This window comes from Notechis scutatus, chromosome 4, assembly GCF_049901735.1.
Source record: "Notechis scutatus isolate UNSWTSFEM ecotype Mainland chromosome 4, rNotScu1.2, whole genome shotgun sequence".
Classification (NCBI taxonomy): domain Eukaryota; kingdom Metazoa; phylum Chordata; class Lepidosauria; order Squamata; family Elapidae; genus Notechis; species Notechis scutatus.
In genome coordinates, this window is record NC_142012.1 from 82,032,982 (window position 1) to 82,055,428 (window position 22,447).

The 22,447-nt window shown below is 39.0% G+C and overlaps 2 protein-coding genes across 2 annotated transcripts in view; both read left to right on the forward strand.

Moving 5' to 3' along the window:
- The window catches only part of LOC113419142 (pulmonary surfactant-associated protein D-like), a 173,491-nt gene that overhangs the window by 82,663 nt on the left and 68,381 nt on the right, over nt 1-22,447 (forward strand). The window lies entirely within an intron of this gene.
- On the forward strand, nt 2,120-8,097 carry LOC113419140 (phospholipase A2 inhibitor alpha-like protein). The gene is made up of 4 exons (XM_026678390.2): nt 2,120-2,249; nt 2,529-2,629; nt 4,076-4,159; nt 7,609-8,097. The coding sequence occupies exons 2-4, from the start codon at nt 2,545-2,547 to the stop codon at nt 7,944-7,946; spliced, it is 507 nt and encodes a 168-aa protein (XP_026534175.1). The 5' UTR covers nt 2,120-2,249; nt 2,529-2,544; the 3' UTR covers nt 7,947-8,097.

Here is a 22,447-nt window from a genome sequence, read left to right on the forward strand (position 1 = left end):
GCCCATGATACAATTGGTGTCCAGCTGGCCACACCTACCATGGCCACGCCCCCACAGCCATGACCTCGTTGCCTCTGAGGTCAAACACAACCCTGATGCGGCTTTCATTGAAATAAACTTTTGACACCCTTCTCTTATACCATTCCAGACTTGATGGGATGATAGAAAGAATGACTGAATAACAGAGTTGGAAGGGACCTTAGAGATCTTCTAGTCCAACCTCCTGCTGAAGCAGGAGACCCTGGAATTGTCCAGACAAGTGGCTGTCCAATCTCTTCTTAAAAACCTCCAGCGATGGAGACTCCACAACATCTGTAGGCAGTTCTTCTTAATGTCCCACTAGCAGACAAAATCGATCAGGCTATATTGTTTCTTCATAAAATTCAGCCCTCAACCATAGAAACAAAAAGATGAAGAATGGTTAAGTGACCTTAGTAGTGTCTTCTTGAAAAGGTCATCCAAGAGTCCCTTTTATTATTATTTTTATCCATGGCTTGGCCAAGAGTGGTTATTTAATCATTATTGAATTACAGGATTTACTGTGTATTTCCATTTAGAAGGTATTTCAATTGCTGGTAACCTATCACAAAATAAAATACAGTATCCACTGTAAAACAAAAACAAAGGTGATGAAACTTCCATACTTTAAAAGAAGTAATTATATTTCCCCCTTCATTATCCTTGTATTCCCTCTATCGTATATAGATGAACAGGAGAACAAAAGAGGTAAGAATTGAGATGGGGAAAAAAAAATTTGATATGAAGTAAGATATACAAATCTGTAGGCACTGAATACCCAGAATGTCTAGGGTAATTTGGGATTTTAAAAGAATGCTTTTTACATAAGTTCCTAGAAAAGAGGAATAATTAAACCTCTGTGAATAGTCTCCTTCTTCAATAGGTCGAAATAGGTCTAAGTTATAAAACGTCTCTTCCTCAATTCTTTTCAAATTCTATAATAATCCACAAATTATCCTGAGATTTGTATAGCTTTAAAATTCAAAACTTCAAGGTTGTTTTTTTCCCCCATTGGAAATTAGAAGTTTATCTTCTTTTCATCCTATCTGAACTGGCACTTTGGATAGGCTCAAAAGTTAATGTTAGGTTCCTAAGGATTTAAAAAAGAGGGGCTTTTATCTCGACCAAAAAAACATAGAATGCCGTTTTTACCAATAGAAAAAAATGATGCTGATATTAGAAAAGAGAAGCTGAGCTAGCAAGCAGTAATATTGAGGACAATAAAAAGACTTTTTTTAAAAAAATGTTGTAGGCAACTATAGAAGAGAATGTTGTTATTAGAAAAGCTTCTCTTTTCTAATAACAGCATCAGTTTTCTGTCGGTAAAAGGCATTCAATGTTTGTTGGGCAAGGTAAAACGCCCTCTTTTTTTAAATCCTTGGGAACATAACATTAATTTTTGAGCATACCCAAAGCGCCAGTTCAGAAAGAGTTGAACTGTGGGGTCCTTGGTTTCATCACCCAACTAGGTAACACCATCAGGGCTAAAAGGGAGTCTAGTTGGGTAATGAAATGAAAACAAACAAACAAACAAACAAACAAACAAACAAAAACCCAGAGAATGTCAAGGACCCCAACGTTATAAGAATTTGGACAGGGTGGTTTGGAAGGGAGAGAAGGATAATTCCCGAAAATCAAGATAATGGCTAGGTAAAAGAGGGTGGGTATTGAGAATTAAATCTCATTGTTATCTGGATGGTATGTTGTTTTTTACACAACACTGTATGTATATATATAATATAGATCTCTCTCTCTCTCTCTCTCTCTCTCTGTGTGTGTGTGTGTGTCTGTGTGTCTGTGTGTGTGTCTGTGTGTGTGTGTGTGATGGTGGTTTGCAGAATTCTGGATTTGTTTAGTGTAATCCTGAAGAGATCATTCCACAAAGTTATGAAACCTCAAGGTTCTATGTTTTTACTGCAAAGTGTTGCAAAATCTTTGGGGGGCATTCATTCAAACACACACCCTGTCTTCTCCAATATTTCCTCATATCTGGCCTCTCCCTTTTTTTGACTGGAGGAATTCCAGTTTTTCCAAGCTTTCAATTGGAAAATCTAGGCTGTTCTTAAATTGACCTGGGGAGGAAGAAAAGTAAAAGACGGGGGTATCACCTTGAGCAATCAGTTTGCACAACCCTTCACGTTGCCCAATCCATGACTGATATAAAATAACTCTTACACTGGGAGGAAGGTAGTTTCTGGGTGCCACATCTATTGTAGAAGAGAATCCAGAGCGTAAGTGCAGAGAAACAATTTGCTTGCAATATATGATAACTAATTAAGAACTGTGTAGTTACTAAGAGCCATTCTGCTGGATATTCTAATGAGTGGGCTAGAAAGTATGCTTAATGCATGCTTGTAGTGTGTTAAATTAGTGATTTGTGCAGATGTGTATCAAATATTATTAGATTGGGCTAGGATTATATCTTTGGCTATGCATTTTCTGAGCAAGCTAGAATGTGAATTTAAAACCACATGCATGCTACAATAACTTTGTCTCTCTGAATTGTACAGGTTATATGGTCAAAAGATGCATTTGATCCTCCTGCTGTCCAGTCTTCTTCTTTTGGGAACATCTCTGGCCAACGGACATGACACGGATCCTGAAGGACAATGTGACCATTTTAACCTGTATTTGAGAATGGGGAGGGGGCTTAGCACATGGACAGAAGTGGGAGTGCATGGGTGCCATTCCTGTTATCTGAATGCAGCACAGAGTGCAGAGATGATTGGTGGGGTGGTTAGAGGCTAAAACATACAAAGAACGGTTACAGGAATTGAGTATGTCTCGTCTTGTGGAAAGAAGGACCAGGGGAGACATGATAGCAGTGTTCCAATATTTGGGGGGCTCCTACAAAGATGAAGGGATCAACCTATTCTCCAAAGCCCCTGAAGGCAGGACAAGAAGCGACGGATGGAAAATAATCAAGGAGAGAAGCAACCTTGAACTAAGGAAAAACTTTCTGACAGTGAGGACAATTAACCAGTGGAACTGCTTGCCTTCAGAAGTTGTGGATGCTCCATCACTGGAGGCTTTTAAGAAGAGATTGGAGAGACATTTGTCTGACATGGCATAGTGTCTCCTACCTGAGCAGGGGGTTAGACTAGAAGACCTCCAAGGTCCCTTCCATTATTCCATTATACTGTTATCTGAATGCAAAAAGGTTCTGGAGAGCAGAGTTAGTTAAAGAGCTCCTTCGAGATCTTTCACTGATGAAATGAACAAACCAATAATGAACAAATCATAGATGTAGAAATCAGCACATCATGGCTGAAGCAAGGCTTATAATGCAAGGTTGTCTGTTCTTCGGAAGAGCTTTCCAGTGTGTGAATTCGCATCTGGAATGGGGTAGTCAGGAAAGCAGTCTTGCTAAAGTCCTTCTTTTTTTTTTTTTTTTTGAAACAAATTTTATTAATTTTAAAGACAAACAAAGCATCATTAGACATTAAAGACATTAAACCTCTTTCCATTACAAATTCTTACAAGGCAGATAAAACACTGTTTTATACAATATACTTCTAATATATCCTTTTTTTCTAATATGAATGAGATAAATGGATAATTGAAAAAGAATGGACAAAAGATATAAATATAATGATTTAAATTAAGATGAAATAAATAAAATAGAATTAAGAAGTGTGGAAAGCGGGGAGAAGTTATAATGAAGATATAGAAGGGTAAATAAGATAGGTAATGGCATATAAGTTGAACATGAATTTAATTGAAGTCCATACAAAGAGAGGTAATCCGGGGCCAAGCTACTTTTTAAAAAGAAGTTTTATGTTTTTGTGTTTTGTGTGCTAAAGTCCTTCTTGTTCATGGAGGGAGAGGTTCAAGGAGGCTAGAAAATGAGGCAATGATCTAATTCCCCACCCAAAGCCATTTCATGCATTCTTCTGAGGACCAATATCTATTAAGCCAAGGGGCCTAGTGTTCACCTGAAGGATCAATAGGCAGGTCCAAGAAAGAATAGCTGCTCGTTGTTTGAATGCCCACCAATTTGGTTCAACTTGGCTTGCCTTCTGGGACTCCAATAATGGGATGCTGTTTTCCTTTCTAGTACTGAATTCTGTGGCTGCCGCTGTAGAGAGGCTTGAAAAAAAGATAGAAGAGGTGGAAAATGCCTTTTTGACAGTCCACAGAGGTAAGAAAACCTGGCTTTTCTCCCAAAGGTTGTGTTGTGTGTTCATTTCAGTTAAATTTGAATACCTGTCTGCCTCTTAGGGCAAAGCTGGCTGGGGAATTCTTGGAGTTGAAATTCTCCAGGCTTAAAGTTGCCAAGGTTGGAGACCCGTGTCTTAGGGTGTCTATAGAGGCAGGGGGTCAAAATAGGAACTGGGACTGTGCAATCTTTTTCAGGCCTGTCACACATGTTACATGTGGTGGAGAGGCCACCATTTTATCTTCTCTGGTAGAATTCTGGTGGATTGCTGGGTTGCTGTCTAATCAAATGAAAACAGCAGAAACAACCTAGGCATCTTTTCTTAGCCCAGTCTGAAGCTTCCAAACCCATAGAGAATGGCCCCAAACTGGAAGAATCTCCTGATTTCCTGAACTGATTTACAGTCATTTGAGATCCAACCTTACTCAATGCTGAGAAGCAGTCAAAGCAAGGGATACCAGATCTGGGTTGCAAAAACTCTGACGATCATAAGAGACAGCAAAAGGCTGCCAATTTTTTAAAAAATCTTTTGGTTGCCATCTGTTAGACATCTGAAGTTCTTGGTGGTCCTATTCCATTTTTTTGAGGCAGGATACTTTTCCAATTACTACTGAGCTTCTGTCCAATGAGCCTGCCTTACTGTGGTGAGATTCCCTCAGTTTTTAGGAAGAGAACTGGAGAACCCTAATGGAAGTTGAATGCTCCCCTTGAGAGAACTCCATTGATTTCTCCAGAATATGGGAAATGAAATAATATTCATCATTTGGAACAAATGCTGTCCATTATGGCCTTTTCCCATTTCTCTATAAAAAAATTGGGACTCTTTCAAGAGCCATATTCGGGTGACTGAATGCATCCCTAAAATCACAGGGATTACTTTTTTTTTTTTTTTTTTGGACTCTGAAAAAGTCTGAAAAAAAGTCAAGATCCTTGTGGGAATAGCAGAGAAATTCTCTATTTGCACCAAATCCAAAACACCCTTTCCATAATGTGTATATCCCATCATTTCACAACATTGCCAACGGTTCCTTTTTCAAAGCTTCCATCACTGTTCCTGTTCAGTGGGATGCTAAAACATATGGATGACGATGACAATGAGGTTAGCCACTGAGTCATGTCTGACTCTTGGCAATTCTATGGGCCTGGTATCTCCACATCTTCCAATCTTTTTTTAAATAAGTTTTTTTTATTTTTAATATAATCATTCCATCTTTGGTTGAACATCTTCTGGGTACAAGTATCATTGTTAAACAATAATCAAGATTACAACATCCTTCATTACATTAATATTAAGTCTACAATGTTAACATAGAGATATTCAACATACTAGTCATAATATTTACTTCTCTCTTTTAACATATCTTCTTTATTTTGTTTCCCTGTTTCTAACTCCCATTTTTATTATTTAACCATTGATAAAATAGATCCCATACCATACAGTATTCAGTTTGCTCTTTCTCCTTAATTGCCAGCATTAATGTATTCATTCCTGCACATTCTAATATTTCATCTCATCTGTAGGTATCTCTTCACTCTTCCAATGTTGTGCAAATTTTCTGGCAGCAGTTAATATATGGATAACTAAACACATTTGCCAATCTTTGAATTGTTCTATATTCTGGCTGGGGTCAGTTTTTTCTAGCCATCGTGTATTTTGGCGCCTTGGTTTCCTTTTACCGCTGACTCTTCCAAACTATGATTGCTTTCTCCAATGAATTCCCCTACATGACATGGCCAAATGATGTGAGATGCTGAAAGATATAGATTTTTTTTTGTATCACTTCATGCTTTCTTTCCAGACATATTTTGGAGTGTGACAAGTGCTGTTGTGCAGAGTCTCCTACTCTTTTAGGATGCATTTGATGGTAATTTGAAAGTCTTTGAAAGAGCTTTCTTTCTTTTTTAAAAAAATTGTTTATTCAAAGTTTCAAAAAAATATTTTAAAAAGAGAACCATGTTCTCACATTTTGCAGCGTTTTCATAAGTGTGCATTTTTGTTAGTGTCAATTAAAGTCATTTGCTACAAATAAATCTATAACTTAATAACTTTATAACTTAATTCCTAAATCCTTACTTATTTATGTTATTAATACATTATAATACAATATTTATTTAATTTTATTACTATACATATATACATAGCTATATATACATTTATCTTTATTTCTATTGTTCCTTGGTATTTCTTAAATCATTTTCACTAGACATCTTTATTTCCTTTTCATTCAACCATTTGTACCATGTATTCCATATTGTAAAGAAATCTCCCTCTTCCTTATTTTTTAATAGCATGGTTAATTTGAACATTTCTGCACATTGGTGGATTTTATTAATTACTGCCAGATCTGTGGGTACCATTGTTGATTTCCTGTTTTGGGCAAAGGCTATTCTTGCCACCGTGATGATGTGTAGTATTAGATGCTGGTGTTTTTTGCTCCATGTCGATTCTGACATTCCTAATAAGAAGGTCTCTGGGCTAAATTTAACCTTTAGTTTTGTCATCTCTTCTAACCACACCTGTATCTTAGACCAGTACTTTTGCACTTTAGGACATGTTCACCACATGTGAAAATACGTTCCCTGGCTATAATTGCACTTCCAACATTTGGGTGACATATTGGGGAACATTCTAGTTAATCTTGCTGGTGGGAGATGCCAGCGATAGAACATTTTATAAATATTTTCTTTATATGAAACTGATAACATTAATTTATAGTTAGTTGGCCATATTCGTTCCCATTGTTCTAATTGAATTCTGTGGCCACAATTTTTAGCCCATGTTATCATATTCTCCTTAACCATTTCCTCTTCCATTTTGAATTCCAATAAGCAATTGTACATTTTGGTGATCATTTTTTTTCACTTTCTTGTAATATATGGTCTAATTCTTGATCTCTATTGTAAAATCCAAACTGTTCCTTGTCTTTTTTATGTTTTGTTTGAATTTGAGAAAGAGCTTGCTTAAGCAACCCACAATTCTTTTGAAGTGATGCCAGATGGCTTTCCTGTCATCTTTTTGTCCACATGCAGTTTACTTTAAATGGGTCTCCTGGGAGGAGGGATATTTTCAGCAGGAAACTAGAATAAAGTCCTATTTCGGATCAGAAGCAGAGCGGTTTGGTTGGAAGTCCAGAACTGTTGAGTGCTTCTCTTCCAAATAAAAAAAAGGACCAGATTTTTTTTTTAACTTAAAAAACCCCCCAGAAATTATTAATGCTGTTTGGCCCATTTGCAAGTCCCTGATTTTTGACTCTCTCTGCTGATCTTGGAGGCATTTCCTTTTGGGACTAAGTAAAAAAACACCCTTGCTTTCTCTTCTTGTCAAAATATGTTTGTTGCCCTATATCTAGTGAAGGGAACACACACAAAAATAACACGAGTTGTGGAGCGTTTTCTGCAGTCAAACATGTGCTTCTTCATTGTGTTTCTAGCTCGATCCTTTGCAAGTGGCAGTGAGAGATTATATGTGACTAACAAGGAAGTAGGGAACTTTGCAGCTCTCGGAAACATATGTGCCCGGGCCGGTGGCCGGATTCCTTCCCCTCAACTCCAAAATGAGAATAAGGCCTTTGCAAGTGTTTTGGAGAGGCACAACAAGGGAGCCTATCTTGTCGTCCGTGACTCAGCGAAGTTCACCAATTGGGCTGCGGGAGAACCGAATACCGCGGGTAGGACCAAGGAGTGCGTGGTAGCAGATACGCAGGGAGCCTGGCGCTCTGGGTCCTGCGAGGAAGACCTCTTAGTGGTGTGTGAATTTTCTTTCATCTGAGAAGGAAGACCAGCAACCTGTCCTGAAGAGAGGAGCTGCCGATGATATAACAAGCCAAAAGCCACCCTACCACGATGTCACAACGTAGAGCACCTAGAAATGATTCCCCCTTGTGTTTCAAGAATGTTCAATAAATGCATGAAACAAATGTTACCTTTTGATTGTTTGTCCACCCATTTATTTAAAAATGAATTAAAAAAACCATAGGCCTCCTTTAAGGTAGGCCTTGCTTAACAACTGCTGTTTTGTAGCCATTTGAAGTTAGGACAGCACTAAAAAAAATTGCTGCGCAACCAGTCCCTCATCCTTACGACCAATTGCAGTGAGCCACAGTCACACAGTTCCTATTTGTGTGCTTCATAGCTGACTCCCAACAAGCGGAGTCAATGGAGAATCCAGCAGTGAAATTCAAAAAGGGAAAGTCGTGGTTTGTATGTCTTGCTTATGGGAAGTAGTGTTGTAATGGCCACATGGTATTTTGATAGAGTTGGCAGTCGCAGTGGTGGTCACTCTGCAAAGACTACCTGTGATCAATCAAGTAATGAGTTTGAATTAGCAATAGAACTTAGACTTATTTGCCACTTCACAGTGCTTCACAGCCCTCTCTAAGTGGTTTTACAAAGTCAGCCTCTTGCCCCTCAACAATCTGAGTCCTCATTTTACCGACCTGGGAAGGATGGAAGGCTGAGTCAACCTGGAGCCTAGTGAGACTTGAACTGCCAAATTTCAGGCAGCCAGCAGTCAGCAGAAGTAGCCCTTCAGTACTGCACTCTAACCACTGCGCTACTGTGGCTCATAATGCACCATTTATTTATGCTTTGAAAATAGCCAGGTAGCCTTCTAGAGCAAACTAGGTTTCCTGGGGCTACTAATGCATTTTTGAACCAATCTGTACTGGTTAAAAGGCATCAGGCTAGAAACCATTGACCATGGTCCTTCCCTTCCCTTCCCTTCCATCTCCATCTCCTCCCATCCTCCCTTTCCTTTCCTTCCTTCCTTTCTCTTCCTTCCCTTCCATTTCCTTCATCTCCATTTCTGCCTTCCCTCACCTTCCTTCTCTCCTTCCCTCCCCTTCCTTCCTTCCTTCCTTCCTTCCTTCCTTTCCTTCCTTCCTTCCTTCCTTCCTTCCTTCCTTCCTTCCTTCCTTCCTTCCTTCCTTCCTTCCTTCCTTCCTTCCTTTCTTTCTTTCTTTCTTTCTTTCTTTCTTTCTTTCTTTCTTTCTTTCTTTCTTTCTTTCTTTCTGTTTCTTTCTTCCTTCCTTCTTTCCATGTTTTGTCCTCATTGCCTTCAATGTCTTACCCCTTTTTATTCCAATGAACAGAACTGGGGATTTTGTCAATAGGAACACAGTTGGTCCTGATTTGGAGGCACCACAAATAGTCATTTGAACCTTTTATCATGGGAACCATTTGGATGGGACAAATGCAGTCCTTGAAAGGAGCTCAAAGACCACCATGTCAACCATATCAAAATGGTGCTCCTCAACTTTTAGTTGTCTTTATCTTGACTATGAAACTAAGCAGGTCCAGGCCTGATTACTACTTGAGGGGAACCATAAAGAAATGCCTGGACTGTTGGCTAAACAAAGAAGTTCAAAGAAAAAAAATCACAGAAGACAGGATTAAACTAGTTTACAAAGGTTACCCCCAAAAGTCCTACATGGTCAATGGACTCTAAAAGAATCTTCTGTGACTTACCACAGTCAACATGATTTAATCTGCTCCCTTGTATCAAATGTGCTATTTTTAATATGCAACTTTCAGTTACATTTGGTACAACTGCTTACATTTGGTAGAACCTCGCTTCATAGTGTGGAGATTTTCAAACAAAGCAAATCATTCTTTTTGTTCAATTTTATTATACGGGAAAATAAAAATGCTGTACTTTATTTGCATTTACCAAGGTGTCATTTTTCTATTGCTTTATAGCAATATCTTCCATACTTTAGGCTTCCCCAAAAAAATGACTTACAACCGTTTTATGCATCAGAAAAAGTCAACTAAGGAATATGCATTATTTCCAATTAAGATAAAAGAGAGAGATAGATTCCTATTAAAAAGTAATAGTCTCTGGAGAATGTCTAAATATTTGTTTTCTTATACCATATGCATTATTCAAGACCTTGGAACTGCCAGTTCTTTTTGCTTGACAGCTCAAGAAACAAGCTGATTTATTTATAAGAAAAAAAAGATTTACAATCTACACTGTTTTACCGTCAAATTTTGATGACAGCCCAGGAGAGAACCAGCCAGCACAGTTTAAATTTTTGAAAGTATGTGGAAAAAAATAAAATCTCGCCAAGCCAGTCATTTCAAGGGCTGGGCAGTTCTCTGTGGAGATGCTACTACAGAAACAATGAAGGGGACCCTTTGGTAGAGCAAACAACTCTGTTGCTTGTAAAAGTGAAGTGAAGTAGCCAGGTGGATTTACTCTGTTCTCTTCTGTGGTTTCCCCTTGGTTTCCTTGAGTGCCTGCTGGAATCTCTTCCAGATTTTGCAAGATACAAAGTACTAGTACGAGTACTACACTCCTCTGTTCTCAACAGAATACCCTACACCACCAGACTTGAAATTCTAGGCTTAGACAATCTTGAACTACGCTGACTAAGATTGGACTTAAGCATAGTACATAAAATCATATGCTTCAACATCTTACCAGTTAATGAATATTTCAGCTTTAACCACAACAACACAAGAACACACAACAGATATAAACTAAATGTAAACCACTCCAAACTCAATTGCAGGAAGTACGATTTCAGCAACAGAGTGGTCAATGTCTGGAACTCACTACCTGATTCTGTTGTCACCTGCTCAAACCCCCACTCCTTTACCCTCAAATTAACCTCCATTGATCTCACCCCATTCATAAGAGGTCTGTAAGAGATGTGCATAAGCGCACAATCGTGCCTACCATCCCTGTCTTATTGTCACCAATTATTAGTTCCTATTGCTTGTATTTAAACATGTTTATTCTTATTTCTATTGAATTGTAAGCTTTTGACAAATTTAAAAATATGCCAGAAGTGGAAGAATAACAGAATAATAGAGTCAGAAGGGATCAAGCAGGAAACCCTATACCTTTTTAGACAAATTGGTTATCCAATCTCTTCTTAAAACTTCCAGTGTTGGAACAACCAACTTCTGGAGACAAGTCGTTCCACTGATAAACCGTTCTAACTATCAGGAAATTTCTTAATAGTTCTAAATCGCTTCTCTCTTTGATTAGTTTCCATCTGTTACTTCTTGTCCTGCCTTCAGGTGATTTTGCTAGTAAATTGACCCCCTCTTCTTTGTGGCAGCCCCTCAAATATTGGAGCACTGCTATCATATCACTTCTAGTCACTCCTTCTTTCCATTAAACTAGACATATCCAATTTCTGCAACTGTTGCTCATATGTTTAGGAAGCAATGGAGCTCCATAATTATGAGGCTACAAATATTTCATTGGGGCAAATTTTACCTCCTGTTCACCTTAATAAGATAAATTGCTTTGCCTTCATGGAGCAAAAATAAATAAATCCCAAGTGCCTATTTATTTTACTAAAGTAATTATTTGGACACAAGAAGAAGCTGGGTGAGACTGCTCTAATATGTAATGAGAAATCTACATATTTCTCATATTAATGAGTAAAAGTTGGGTTTGAATATGAACATACAGATCAACATAATCCTTTGAATTTAACCCACATCTTTTTTTCTCTCCATTCTAAGCTATCGTACTTTCTTGGAGCATTATCTAGAGTCCAACTCATCTTGAATCTTAACCCAACCTTAACCCTTTACAAATCCTTCATTTACAAAACCAGGATGATTAGGGGACTGGAGACTAAAACATATGAAGAACAGTTGCAGGAACTGGGCCTGGCTAGTGTAGTGAAGAGAAGGACCAGGGGGACATGACAGCAGTCTTCCAATAGTCGAGGTTCTGCCGCAGAGAGGAAGAATGGGTCAAGCTATTTTCCAAGGCACCTGTAGGCCAGACAAGGAAGAATGGATGGAAACTGAACAAGGATTCAACCTGGAAACAAGGAGGAATTTTCTGTCAGTGAGAACAATCAACCCATGGAACTGAAGTTGCCTTCGGAAGTTGTGGGAGCACCATCACTTGAGACTTTCAAGAAGAGACTGGACTGCCACCTGTCAGAAATGGTGTAGGGTCTCCTGCTTGGGCAGGGGGTTGGACTAGATGACCTACAAGGTCCCTTCCAATTCTGATTATCTGTTATTTGTTGTCCTTTTCATACCTGAACTTGCAAAGATTTAATGAGTGATCAAGGATGCTCGGTTTGCAAGTGCACCTACTTTGCTTCTCAGTTTAATTCCCAGCCATGTCCATTCAAGTCACACTAAATAAGCATTAAAATATAATAAGTATAAATTACTGGGTTCCCCCAGTAATACTGAACAACTGCAAGAATTGGACCATGAGGAAGGCTGAGCACTGAAGACTTGATGTTTTCCAACTGTGGTGTTGGAGAAGACTCCTGAGAGTCCCTTGGACTGCAAGGAGATCCAACCAGCCAATCCTGAAGGAGATCAACTGTGATTCTTCTTTGGAAGGACAGAGACCGAAGCTGAAGCTCAGATGCTTTGGCTACCAAATGAGAAGAAGAGGACTCCTTGGAGAAGACCGTGATGTTGGGGAAGATGGAAGGCAAAATGAGAAGGGGACAGCAGAGGATGAGATGATTAGATGGTGTCATCAATGCAATGAACATGAATTTGGGCAAACTCTGGGAGACAATGGAAAATTGGGGGGATCCGGTATGCTATGGTCCATGGGATCATGAAGAAACAGACACAACTGAATAACTGAACAACAAAAACCCCTTCAAGTGCATGAACAGAATTGAAAGCAAACCAAAATTCAGGTTGAGTATTGATTACCAGCCATCATTACAACCAATTAAAGAGGATGAAAATTTTATGAAACTGCTGGTTCCTTCCTTACTATTCCATGTTTAAGGAAGTGATATCTGAAGCAGGAAGTATCCCCGCCTCAATTTTTCCTCCCTCTAAGTGGGGACGGAGAAGGGGAACTGGAGGTGGTTAACAAAGAAAGAATTAATCTTCCAGTCCACACAAGAGCAATTGTGTGAGGCTTAATACCTAATATGCTTATGAGTCATGCTTACACAAGCAAGCATCAAGGACAATCCAGAGCAGAATGTATGTGTGTATGTGTGTGTGTGTTAAGAAGTTGACTATGGTGACTTTCAGCTCAAGGTTGCCAATGAGTAATAAACTAAACACAAAGTAAAATACTAGTAGTTTGAATTTAATCTTCCAGAAATTCTTTAATTATATGGTTTATAGATTTTAGAATTGGGGCTAGAACATATGAAGAATATTTACAGAAATTTAGTACGTTGAGTCCAGTGAAAAGAAGAACAAGGAGTGACATGACAGCTGTCTTCCAACATTTGAGGGGCTGCATCAGAGAAGAAGGGGTCAACTTAAGCACCTGAAGGCAGGAGAAGAAGCAAGGAATCTCTCCTAACCAAGGAAAGAATCAACCTAGAACTAAGAAGAAATTTCCTAACAGTGAGAACAATCAGTGGAATGACTTGCCTTCAGAAGTTGTGGGTGCTCCATCATTGGACGTTTTTAAGAAGAGGTTGGACAACCATTTGTCTAGAGTGGTATATAGGGTCTCCTGATTGAGCAGGGGGTTGGACTAGAAGACCTCCAAGGTCCCTTCCTACCCTGTTATTCTGTTATTCTCTTCTGTTTCTCCATTTCTATAAGCTGAATCTGAAGGTTTCTCCATTTGTTGGGAATATTGTGAAGAACACAGAAGTTAAAAGGTTTGCAGAACATTTTGGATTTGAAATGCTTGGGCTGTTTTGTCCTCCCACAAATGTTTTGAGCTTCAGCTGGATTTAAGTAGCTCAATCACAGATGCTGAAATGGGTGTTTGGGGCTAAAAAGAGGATGTTGGAAAATTTCCAGAATAGTTGGAACTGCGCATTTCAAGCTAAAACAATTGCTTCCAGCTCAACAATCAAGCATTTTAATCATCACATGTTTGAAATTTGAAATGTTTTGCCCATCCCTAATAGCCAGTTTTCATCTTGAAGTATCTTAGCAAGACCAACATGGAGTACAATATATATTATATATTATGATATATATGTATGTGTGTGTGTGTGTATTTCTGTGTGTGTATTTCTTAATTTTGATGGATTGTATTAACAATGTCTACTTTCACAATGCTTTTCAACACATCCAGCCTGATAGCAGATTTTATTTCCATAGTTTCTACATTCTTAACAGCCTTCAAATTAAACTTTATTTTCTCTTGTATTTCCTAGGATTGTCAAACTTTTGTACTTCCCTAATTCTTTTAACCGGCCTGAAGAAAGTCAAATGTGAAAATATGCATTTGCAGTAATCAAATTATGTATAGTTTTACACTCCCACATATTTAATATTTAGAATGGGTAATGAAGACGTCAAGGTGGTGAATAGCTTTTGCCTTTTAGGATCAACTATCAGTGCTAAAGAAACGAGCAGTCAAGAAATGCCCTGCAGATTAGGTAGAACTTGATGGAACAGTTATGAAGGCCTTGTAAAAAGAAATATTAAAATCTTGTGATTTCTTGCATAACAAGAACCTGATTTTTTTTAACCTTCCAGGCCAAATATGTTGGTTTGTTTATACCTACAAAGATCTCAATTATGCAAGCCAGGGCTTTCCTTGTGGCCCTTTATGGAAGCTATGGTGGACTTTGAAGAAGCAGGATAGGAAAAATTCTGATGCTTTTGAATTTAGATATTGCAAAAGCTAAGAAAACAAACATATGGATCATTAGTGAAATCAACCCGAGTTCTCACTCAAGACTCAAAGGACCAGGTTCAAATTATCCTATTTTGGACACTTTAGGTGAAGAACTAACTCTCTGGGGGGTGGGGGGGACTATAATGCTGGGAAACGTGAAAGGAAAAAGAAGAGGATGACCAGCAACAAGATTGATGGACTTCAGTTTTAATGATAATGGAGGCATCCTCAGATGACCTGAAAGATTGTCATGGTGAAAATCTACCTATTGTCCCTAACAGTTGACCCCAATTGAAGGGCACATAATCAAATCTAATATTTTGCATATTTTTAGCATGTTAGAACCAGATCATTTACATTCATGCAAAATAAGTAACTCTAGGATTGACTGTTTCTGCACCCATAATACAGCTGCATAGTGAACTTCAAAATACATGGTAACACCAAGCAAACCACTGTGTATAAGAACATGTTGGTATTTTGCTTCCTGTGTCATTTGCTGTCCCTTAAATTCTGAACCAAAGGTGTTTTTTTTCAAGAGGCAACTGGACATTCTGGTTTTTCTCTGAAGACATTTCACTTCTCATCCAAGAGCTTCTTGGATGACAAGTGAAACGTCTTCAAAGAAAAACCAGAAAGTCCAGTTATCTTTTGAAAAAAAAAAACACCTTTGGGACAACCATGACCGGGAGGACTAAGAATCTCCATAGACACCTAAATTCTGAACTTTTTTTCTTCAGAACATCTTGTTATTCTTTCTTGCCGAAAACCAAACCGAGACTCTAAAGATACCAAAAAGCACTTGATCTAAAATAAAATGTCCATAGTGCCATAGCTGGTGCAAAATTGAAGACACCACCAGGACATGTAAAATGATGGTTCATTGATCTGGTAACCTCACATTCTGCGGGAAGGCCAAAAAAGGCCATTCAAAGATGCCACAGCTATAGAAGAATTCCAGCTGCTGGCACCAGTGTTGAAAAAGCTATGCTCAAGTTAACATGAACCTATTTTTCTAAAGCTGTGGAGCTCTCTGAGCTTGGTGGTTTTCTTGCAGTTGCTTCCTTACCAAACTGGGTAGCACTCCTCTACTTACACTAGAGTCCCTTATGCCTCCAGGCTTGAAATTTTGGGCTTGGTCAATCTGGAACTGCACCGCTTACGGTCCAATCTAAGCACAGTTCACAAAATTGTCTGCTACAACATCTTTCCTGTCAACAACTTCCTCAGACTCAATCACAATAAAACGCAGGCAAACAATCTAATAATAATAATAATAATAATAATAATAATAATAATAATAATAATAATAATAATAATAATAATAATAATCTAAAGGTCCCTGGTTCAATTCCGGGCTTTGGCAAAGCTTGTGAGTAATGCATAATTTTAGGGGGCGTGCATAAGTGCACCAACGTGCCTACCGTCCCTGTCCTATTGTTTCTCTTATTCTTTTATTTTTCTTATATGTACCCATTTCATGTATTCACAACTATGTATACACTTATACTTATTATCTTGTAAACAATTGGCAAATCAAATAAATAAAATAAAATAAATAAATCGATACAAACTCAAGGTAAATCACTTCAAACTCGATTGCAGAAAATATGACTTCAGTAACAGAGCGGTCAATGCCTGGAATGCCCTACCCAACTCTGTTGTTACAGCCTCAACCCCTCACAGCTTCCACCTCAAACTGTCTACCATGGACCTCGCCACATTCCTACAAGGTCCTTAAAGGGGGTGTGCATAAGTGCACCAGCATGCCTACCATCCCTGTCGTACTGTCCCCATTAATCTGTATTTACTGCCTTTGTTCCTGTTTATGTTCATACTTATACTTGTTATCTTGCACATGTTTGACAAACAAACAAGCAAACAAATAAATCATTTGTGCATTAATGAGATTACCTAGCTTGGTCATGACATACCTGCACCAAGGACCCCACAGTTCAACCTTGAGCTACAAATTTTATCTTCTATCAGTTTTCCAAAATGCTTAAAACACTTCAATTAAAACACTTCAATTAAAATTAAAAAACTTCAATTAAAAACCCTTCAAGAAGAAGATATTCAACATTCTTTGATTAACATTCTTAGACTTACAATGTAGCACTTGTTTTGAAATGAATGGGTCACATGGTTTTGGGAAAAGACTCTTGAAAAAAAAACCAATAAAGCCAGAGGACTGTGTAATTTCAACATTTAGTTCTTCATTCTATTGCCAGTTCTCATACCCTCCCCATTTGTCAATCTTCATCATATCATAACCATGAAATCTCCTTCGTTTCACAACTGGATCAAGGAAGGCAGAAAACTTGTCCTCTGAAACAATCTCTCTGTAGTTTTGCTCAGGTAAACGTATTAGCTCCCTTATCTATCAGCTCCTTGAGTTTCATGCTGGTGCCTTTAAACCTCTTCAATTTGCCAAAACAAAGATGCCTAAATTATAATATCACCCCAAAAGATCATGGCGAATTAGAGTTATAAGACATGATAAGGACAAAGAATACTTTATGGGCTGAAGTGATTTTTTAAAAATATATAAACTTATTTCCTGGATTATGATAGGCTTCATAGTAATGGGAATGCCGGTTGAGTCTAATTGCAGAGTATTAATTGTTCCCATAGAAAATTAGCACTATTATTCAATAAAAAGGTCTGGAGGCTAAATCATATGATGAACAGAGCTAGGTATGACTACAGAGGTGGTATTCAGCAGGTTCTGACCAGTTCTGGAGAACTGGGAGTGGGAATCTTGAGTAGTTCAGAGAACCGGCAAATCTCTGATTGGAGATTTTACAGTATCCTTCCCCTGCCACGCCCACCAAGCCACGCCCACAGAACCGGTAGTAAAAAAAATTGAATCCCACCACTGTATGACTAACCTACCAAAGAGAAGGATTGGGGTGGGGGATGTGATAACTGTCTTCCAATACTTGAGGGCTAGTCATAGAGAAGAGGGGATTGACTTTAGATCACTTTTAGATTAACAGAGTTGGAAGGGACCTTGTAGGTCATCTAGTCCAACTCCCTGCCCAAGCAGGAGACCCTACACCATTTCTGACAGAGGGCAGTCCAATCTTTTCTTGAAAGCCTCCAGTATTTGAGTGCATTCTCCAAAGAACCCAAAGGCCAGACAAAAACTAATGGGTTTCTCTCATTAAAGAGAGAAACAGCCTAGAACTAAGGAGAAATTTATTGACGGTGAGAATAATTAATCAGTAGAACAGTTTACATCCATGAGTTGTGGGTGCTCCACCAGTGGAGCCTTTGAAGAAGAGACTGTACAGCCATTTGCTTGGAATGGTATAGGATCTCCTGCCAGAGAATTGGACTGGAAGGGACCTCATTGATTCTATGTTCTACATTCTATTGAAAATCTTCTGTTGGGTCAGAATTGAATTATCTGACTCTACCACTCAAGATACTTTGTGTTCTAGTCCGCAACATTTTTGTGAGCCTTTCTGTTTATATGTCTCTGCATAAACCATGTGAACCCCCAAATACACTGCTCAAAAAAATAAAGGGAACACAAAAATAAGACATCCTAGATCTGAATGAATGAAATATTCTTATTAAATACTTTGTTCATTACATAGTTGAATGTGCTGACAACAAAATCATACAAAAATTATCAATGGAAATCAAATTTAGCAACCCATGGAGGTCTGGATTTGGATTTACACTTAAAATTAAAGTGGAAAGAAACACTACAGGCTGATCCAACTTTGATGTAAGGTCCTTAAAACAAGTCAAAATGAGGCTCAGTAGTATGTGTGGCCTCCACGTGTCTGTATGACCTCCCTACAACACCTGGGCATGCTCCTGATGAGGTGATGGATGGTCTCCTGAGGGATCTCCTCCCACACCTGGACTAAAGCATCCCCCAACTCCTGGACAGTCTGTGGTGCAATGTGGCGTTGGTGGATGGAGCGAGACATGATGTCCCAGATGTGCTCAATTGGATTCAGGTCTGGGGAATGGGCGGGCCAGTCCATAGCATCAATGCCTTTGTCTTGCAGGAACTGCTGACACAATCCAGCCACATGAGGTCTAGCATTGTCGTGCATTAGGAGGAACCCAGGGCCAACTGTACCAGCATATGGTCTCACAAGGGGTCTTAGGATCTCATCTCGGTACCTAATGGCAGTCAGGCTACCTCTGGCGAGCACATGGAGGGCTGTGCAGCCCCCTAAAGAAATGCCACCCCATACCACTACTGACCCACTGCCAAAACGGTCATGCTAGAGGATGTTGCAGGCAGCAGAATGTTCTCCGTGGCGTCTCCAGACCCTGTCATGTCTGTCACATGTGTTCAGTGTGAACCTGCTTTCATCTGTGAAGAGCACAGGGCGCCAGTGGCAAATTTGCCAATCTTGGTGTTCTCTGGTAAATGCCAACACTGCACAGTGTTGGGCTGTAAGCACAATCCCCACCTGTGGATGTCAGGCCCTCATACCACCCTCATGGAATCTGTTTCTGACTGTTTGAGCAGCCACAGGCACATTTGTGGCCCGCTGGAGGTCATTTTGCAGGGCTCTGGCAGTGCTCCTCCTGTCCCTCCCTGCACAAAGATGGAGGTAGCGGTCCTGATGCTGGATTGTTGCCCTCCTACAGCCTCTTCCACGTCTCTTGATGTACTGGCCTGTCTCCTGGTAGCACCTCCATGCTCTGGATGCCACACTGACAGACACAGCAAACCTTCTTGCCACAGCTCACATTGATGTGCCATCCTGGATGAGCTGCATTACCTGAGCCACTTGTGTGGGTTGTAGACTCTGTCTCATGCTACCACTAGAGTGAAAGCACTGCCAGCATTCAAAAGTGACCAAACCATCAGTCAGAAAGCATAGGAACTGAGAAGTGGTCTGCGGTCACCACCTGCAGAACCACTCTTTTATTGGGGATGTCTTGCTAACTGCCTATGCTTTCCACCTGTTGTCTATTCCATTTGCACAACAGCATGTGAAATTGATTGTCAATCAGTGTTGCTACCTAAGTGGACAGTTTGATTTCACGGAAGTGTGATTGACTTGGAGTTACATTGTGTTGTTTAAGTGTTCCCTTTATTTTTTTGAGCAGTGTAATAGTAGACTACTTATTTCCATTAGCAAAGTCTGCAGAAAACATCCAATCATCATCAGTGAACAAGTACTTATTATTCATACTCTGGAACCACACATTTGTAGTCTATCATGATGTATTCAGTAAACAACTATCTCATTAAAGGGCCTGTCTTACAGCTTAATTTCTCCTCAACAAAAGAAATGAAAACAAAGCCATTGAATCACTATTTTTAAGTGAATTTGGCTGGAGTGCTTGGGCTGGTAGTAGAGACAGACACAAACACATAAAGAGACCTAAGAGAGTGCTGACTAAAAGATGCCCAAATACAAAGTGACTAGGTCCACCCAAAATGTTAAAGTTAAAACCAAAAGATCCCATATATATTTTTACCCAGTATAAACTCAGTTGTGTTCTAGATTGTCGACTGCTACAAATATCAGCACACTGTTCTATTTTCTCCTCATTTCTTTTCCAAAAAGCTTATTTTTCATTCTCATATGATTGTGTCCATTTTTCTAGGTTATCTATGATGGAAACACAAACTACCCACAAGATTTTATCAATTCATATTTCCTAAGTGTGGAAGGCTCCATGTTTTGTTAATATGTAAGTTTTGGAACAAGACTCCAGGGGTATCATTTAATCCAGGGGTGTCCAACCTTGGCAACTTTAAGACTTGTTGACTTCAACTCTCAGAATTCTCCAGCCAGCATTCTGGGGGTTGAAGTCCATATATTGTCAAGGTTGGACATCCCTGATTGAACTACTTTGAGATTATTTGAAGTATTAAAAAAACTGGCATTATATAAAGCAGACAATATATTTGACCTGGAAGGTTAAAAAAATCAAGTTCTAGTTTTGCAAGAAACGGGGATGCTCTTAGTTAATTGATAAGGTCTAATTTGCAACGAAATCTTCAATTTATCTAAACTTGACCCGATATCTATCAGAAAACCAGACTTGTGTTGAAATTGCAGAAAACTGAAAAGAGTTAGAGCCATACATTGTGAAATAACATCTTCCAATTTCAGCAGAACAACATATTTTAAAAGAAAAAGAGAGAGAAAAAAAGCAATTAGAGTTCAACAAGAGATTGAAATAAATTAGCACCCAACTGTTAATCAACTTTTAAAACAATAAGCAAAATGAAATAATGAAATGAAAGAAGTCAAGAAGTGAAAGTTAAAATTCTGGAGAGCTTAGAAAATGAAACTGATTGACAGGAAGATGGATAAGCCCAATGACTTTTTGATCACTTCCAGAAGGAACTGGAAGGGAAAGGGAAATCAACAGATCATAGGTAAGAGAAAAAAAGAAACCATGCAGCAGCCATCTTGAAAGGCACAAGTTATTTAATTCTTATTTTTATTGTTCGACTCCTGGTCTAGTATTAATTCTGGTATTAATATCTGCTTATCTGGGTGTTGATTGCTGGTGGAGAAGTGTTTTGGGTTTGTTTGTTTTTTTTGGTATCCTTTTTAGCTTTTGATTCTCTCTTTTGAATGATATGTAAATGTGGTTTATTTCTATGTACCTGCTGATGTAACAGATAACAGATAATCAGAGTTGGAAGTGACCTTGTATCCAAACCCCCGCCCAAGCGGGAGACCCTACACCATTTCTGACATGTTTGATTTGTTTGAGTGACAGGCTTCCAGGAATTCTCTAGCATTTTTGGACTTGGCTTGGTTTTGGATGCTCACATTTTCCAGTTGAAACTATGGTAAGCTTGTCTAATTGTTGTGCAATTAATGCAACCATTCTTTTCTATTAATTCTTAGTTTCCTAATTCTGAGTCTAACTGGCAAAATGATAACAGCCAATTTCTAAATCTGTTCAGTGCCCTTGAAGTCAAAGTTCTCACAGATCAGGACTTCTGTGAACAATTCAGCTTTTGAATATCTGCTGGGATGCTATTGTTAAAAGAAAATAATGGTATGACACTATGTCCATAGGGGGAAGGGTACATGCATATGGGCAGACATGTCTCTGTGGAGTGTGGACAGAATTGCCCATTAGCGATTATAAAATACTTGGAGTTCCTGAAGCCCTCCAGAAAGAACACCAAATTGCACAATTTTTGCAGCAGAATTGCTTATTCAAGTGAGCCCCATTTCTCCAAGGAGCTGTTGCAACTAAACCAGAAACTTGCAAAATTCTTTTGTGGTGGATATGGGAAGAACATCTTGTGAAATCATGGAGGAAGGACTGACATCCTCCGTGACAGCATGGTTGGATTCTCATATTTAATTTCCAAAATGCTCTCCTGCCTAAAATCAGGGCTTCTTCTTAAGGAAGACAGAGAGTGCAATTGTGTTTGCATTTATTTGGACGTGAACCCCTTTGGATTCAATAGATGTTATTTCCAGATAATAAAGTCTAAGATTATAACCTGGTAATCATAGTCATAATCATAATCATAATCTTCTTCTTCTTCTTCTTCTTCTTCTTCTTCTTCTTCTTCTTCTTCTTCTTCTTCTTCTTCTTCTTCTTCTTCTTCTTCTTCTTCTTCTTCTTCCTCCTCCTCCTCCTCCTCCTCCTCCTCCTCCTCCTCCACCTTCTTCCTAGCACATTCCCACAGGTGCAGGGTCCGCTTTTTGTATCATTGAACACCACTTTGCATGGTCAGCTGAGTCTCCAGGGTG

Coding starts and splice junctions, on each gene's coding strand:
- LOC113419140 (XM_026678390.2), top strand. CDS start 2,545: ATGCATTTGATCCTCCTGCTGTCCAGTCTTCTTCTTTTGGGAACATCT. Junction 2,630..4,075: donor CACGGATCCTGAAGGACAAT/GTGACCATTTTA, acceptor TTTCCTTTCTAG/TACTGAATTCTGTGGCTGCC. Junction 4,160..7,608: donor CTTTTTGACAGTCCACAGAG/GTAAGAAAACCT, acceptor TTGTGTTTCTAG/CTCGATCCTTTGCAAGTGGC.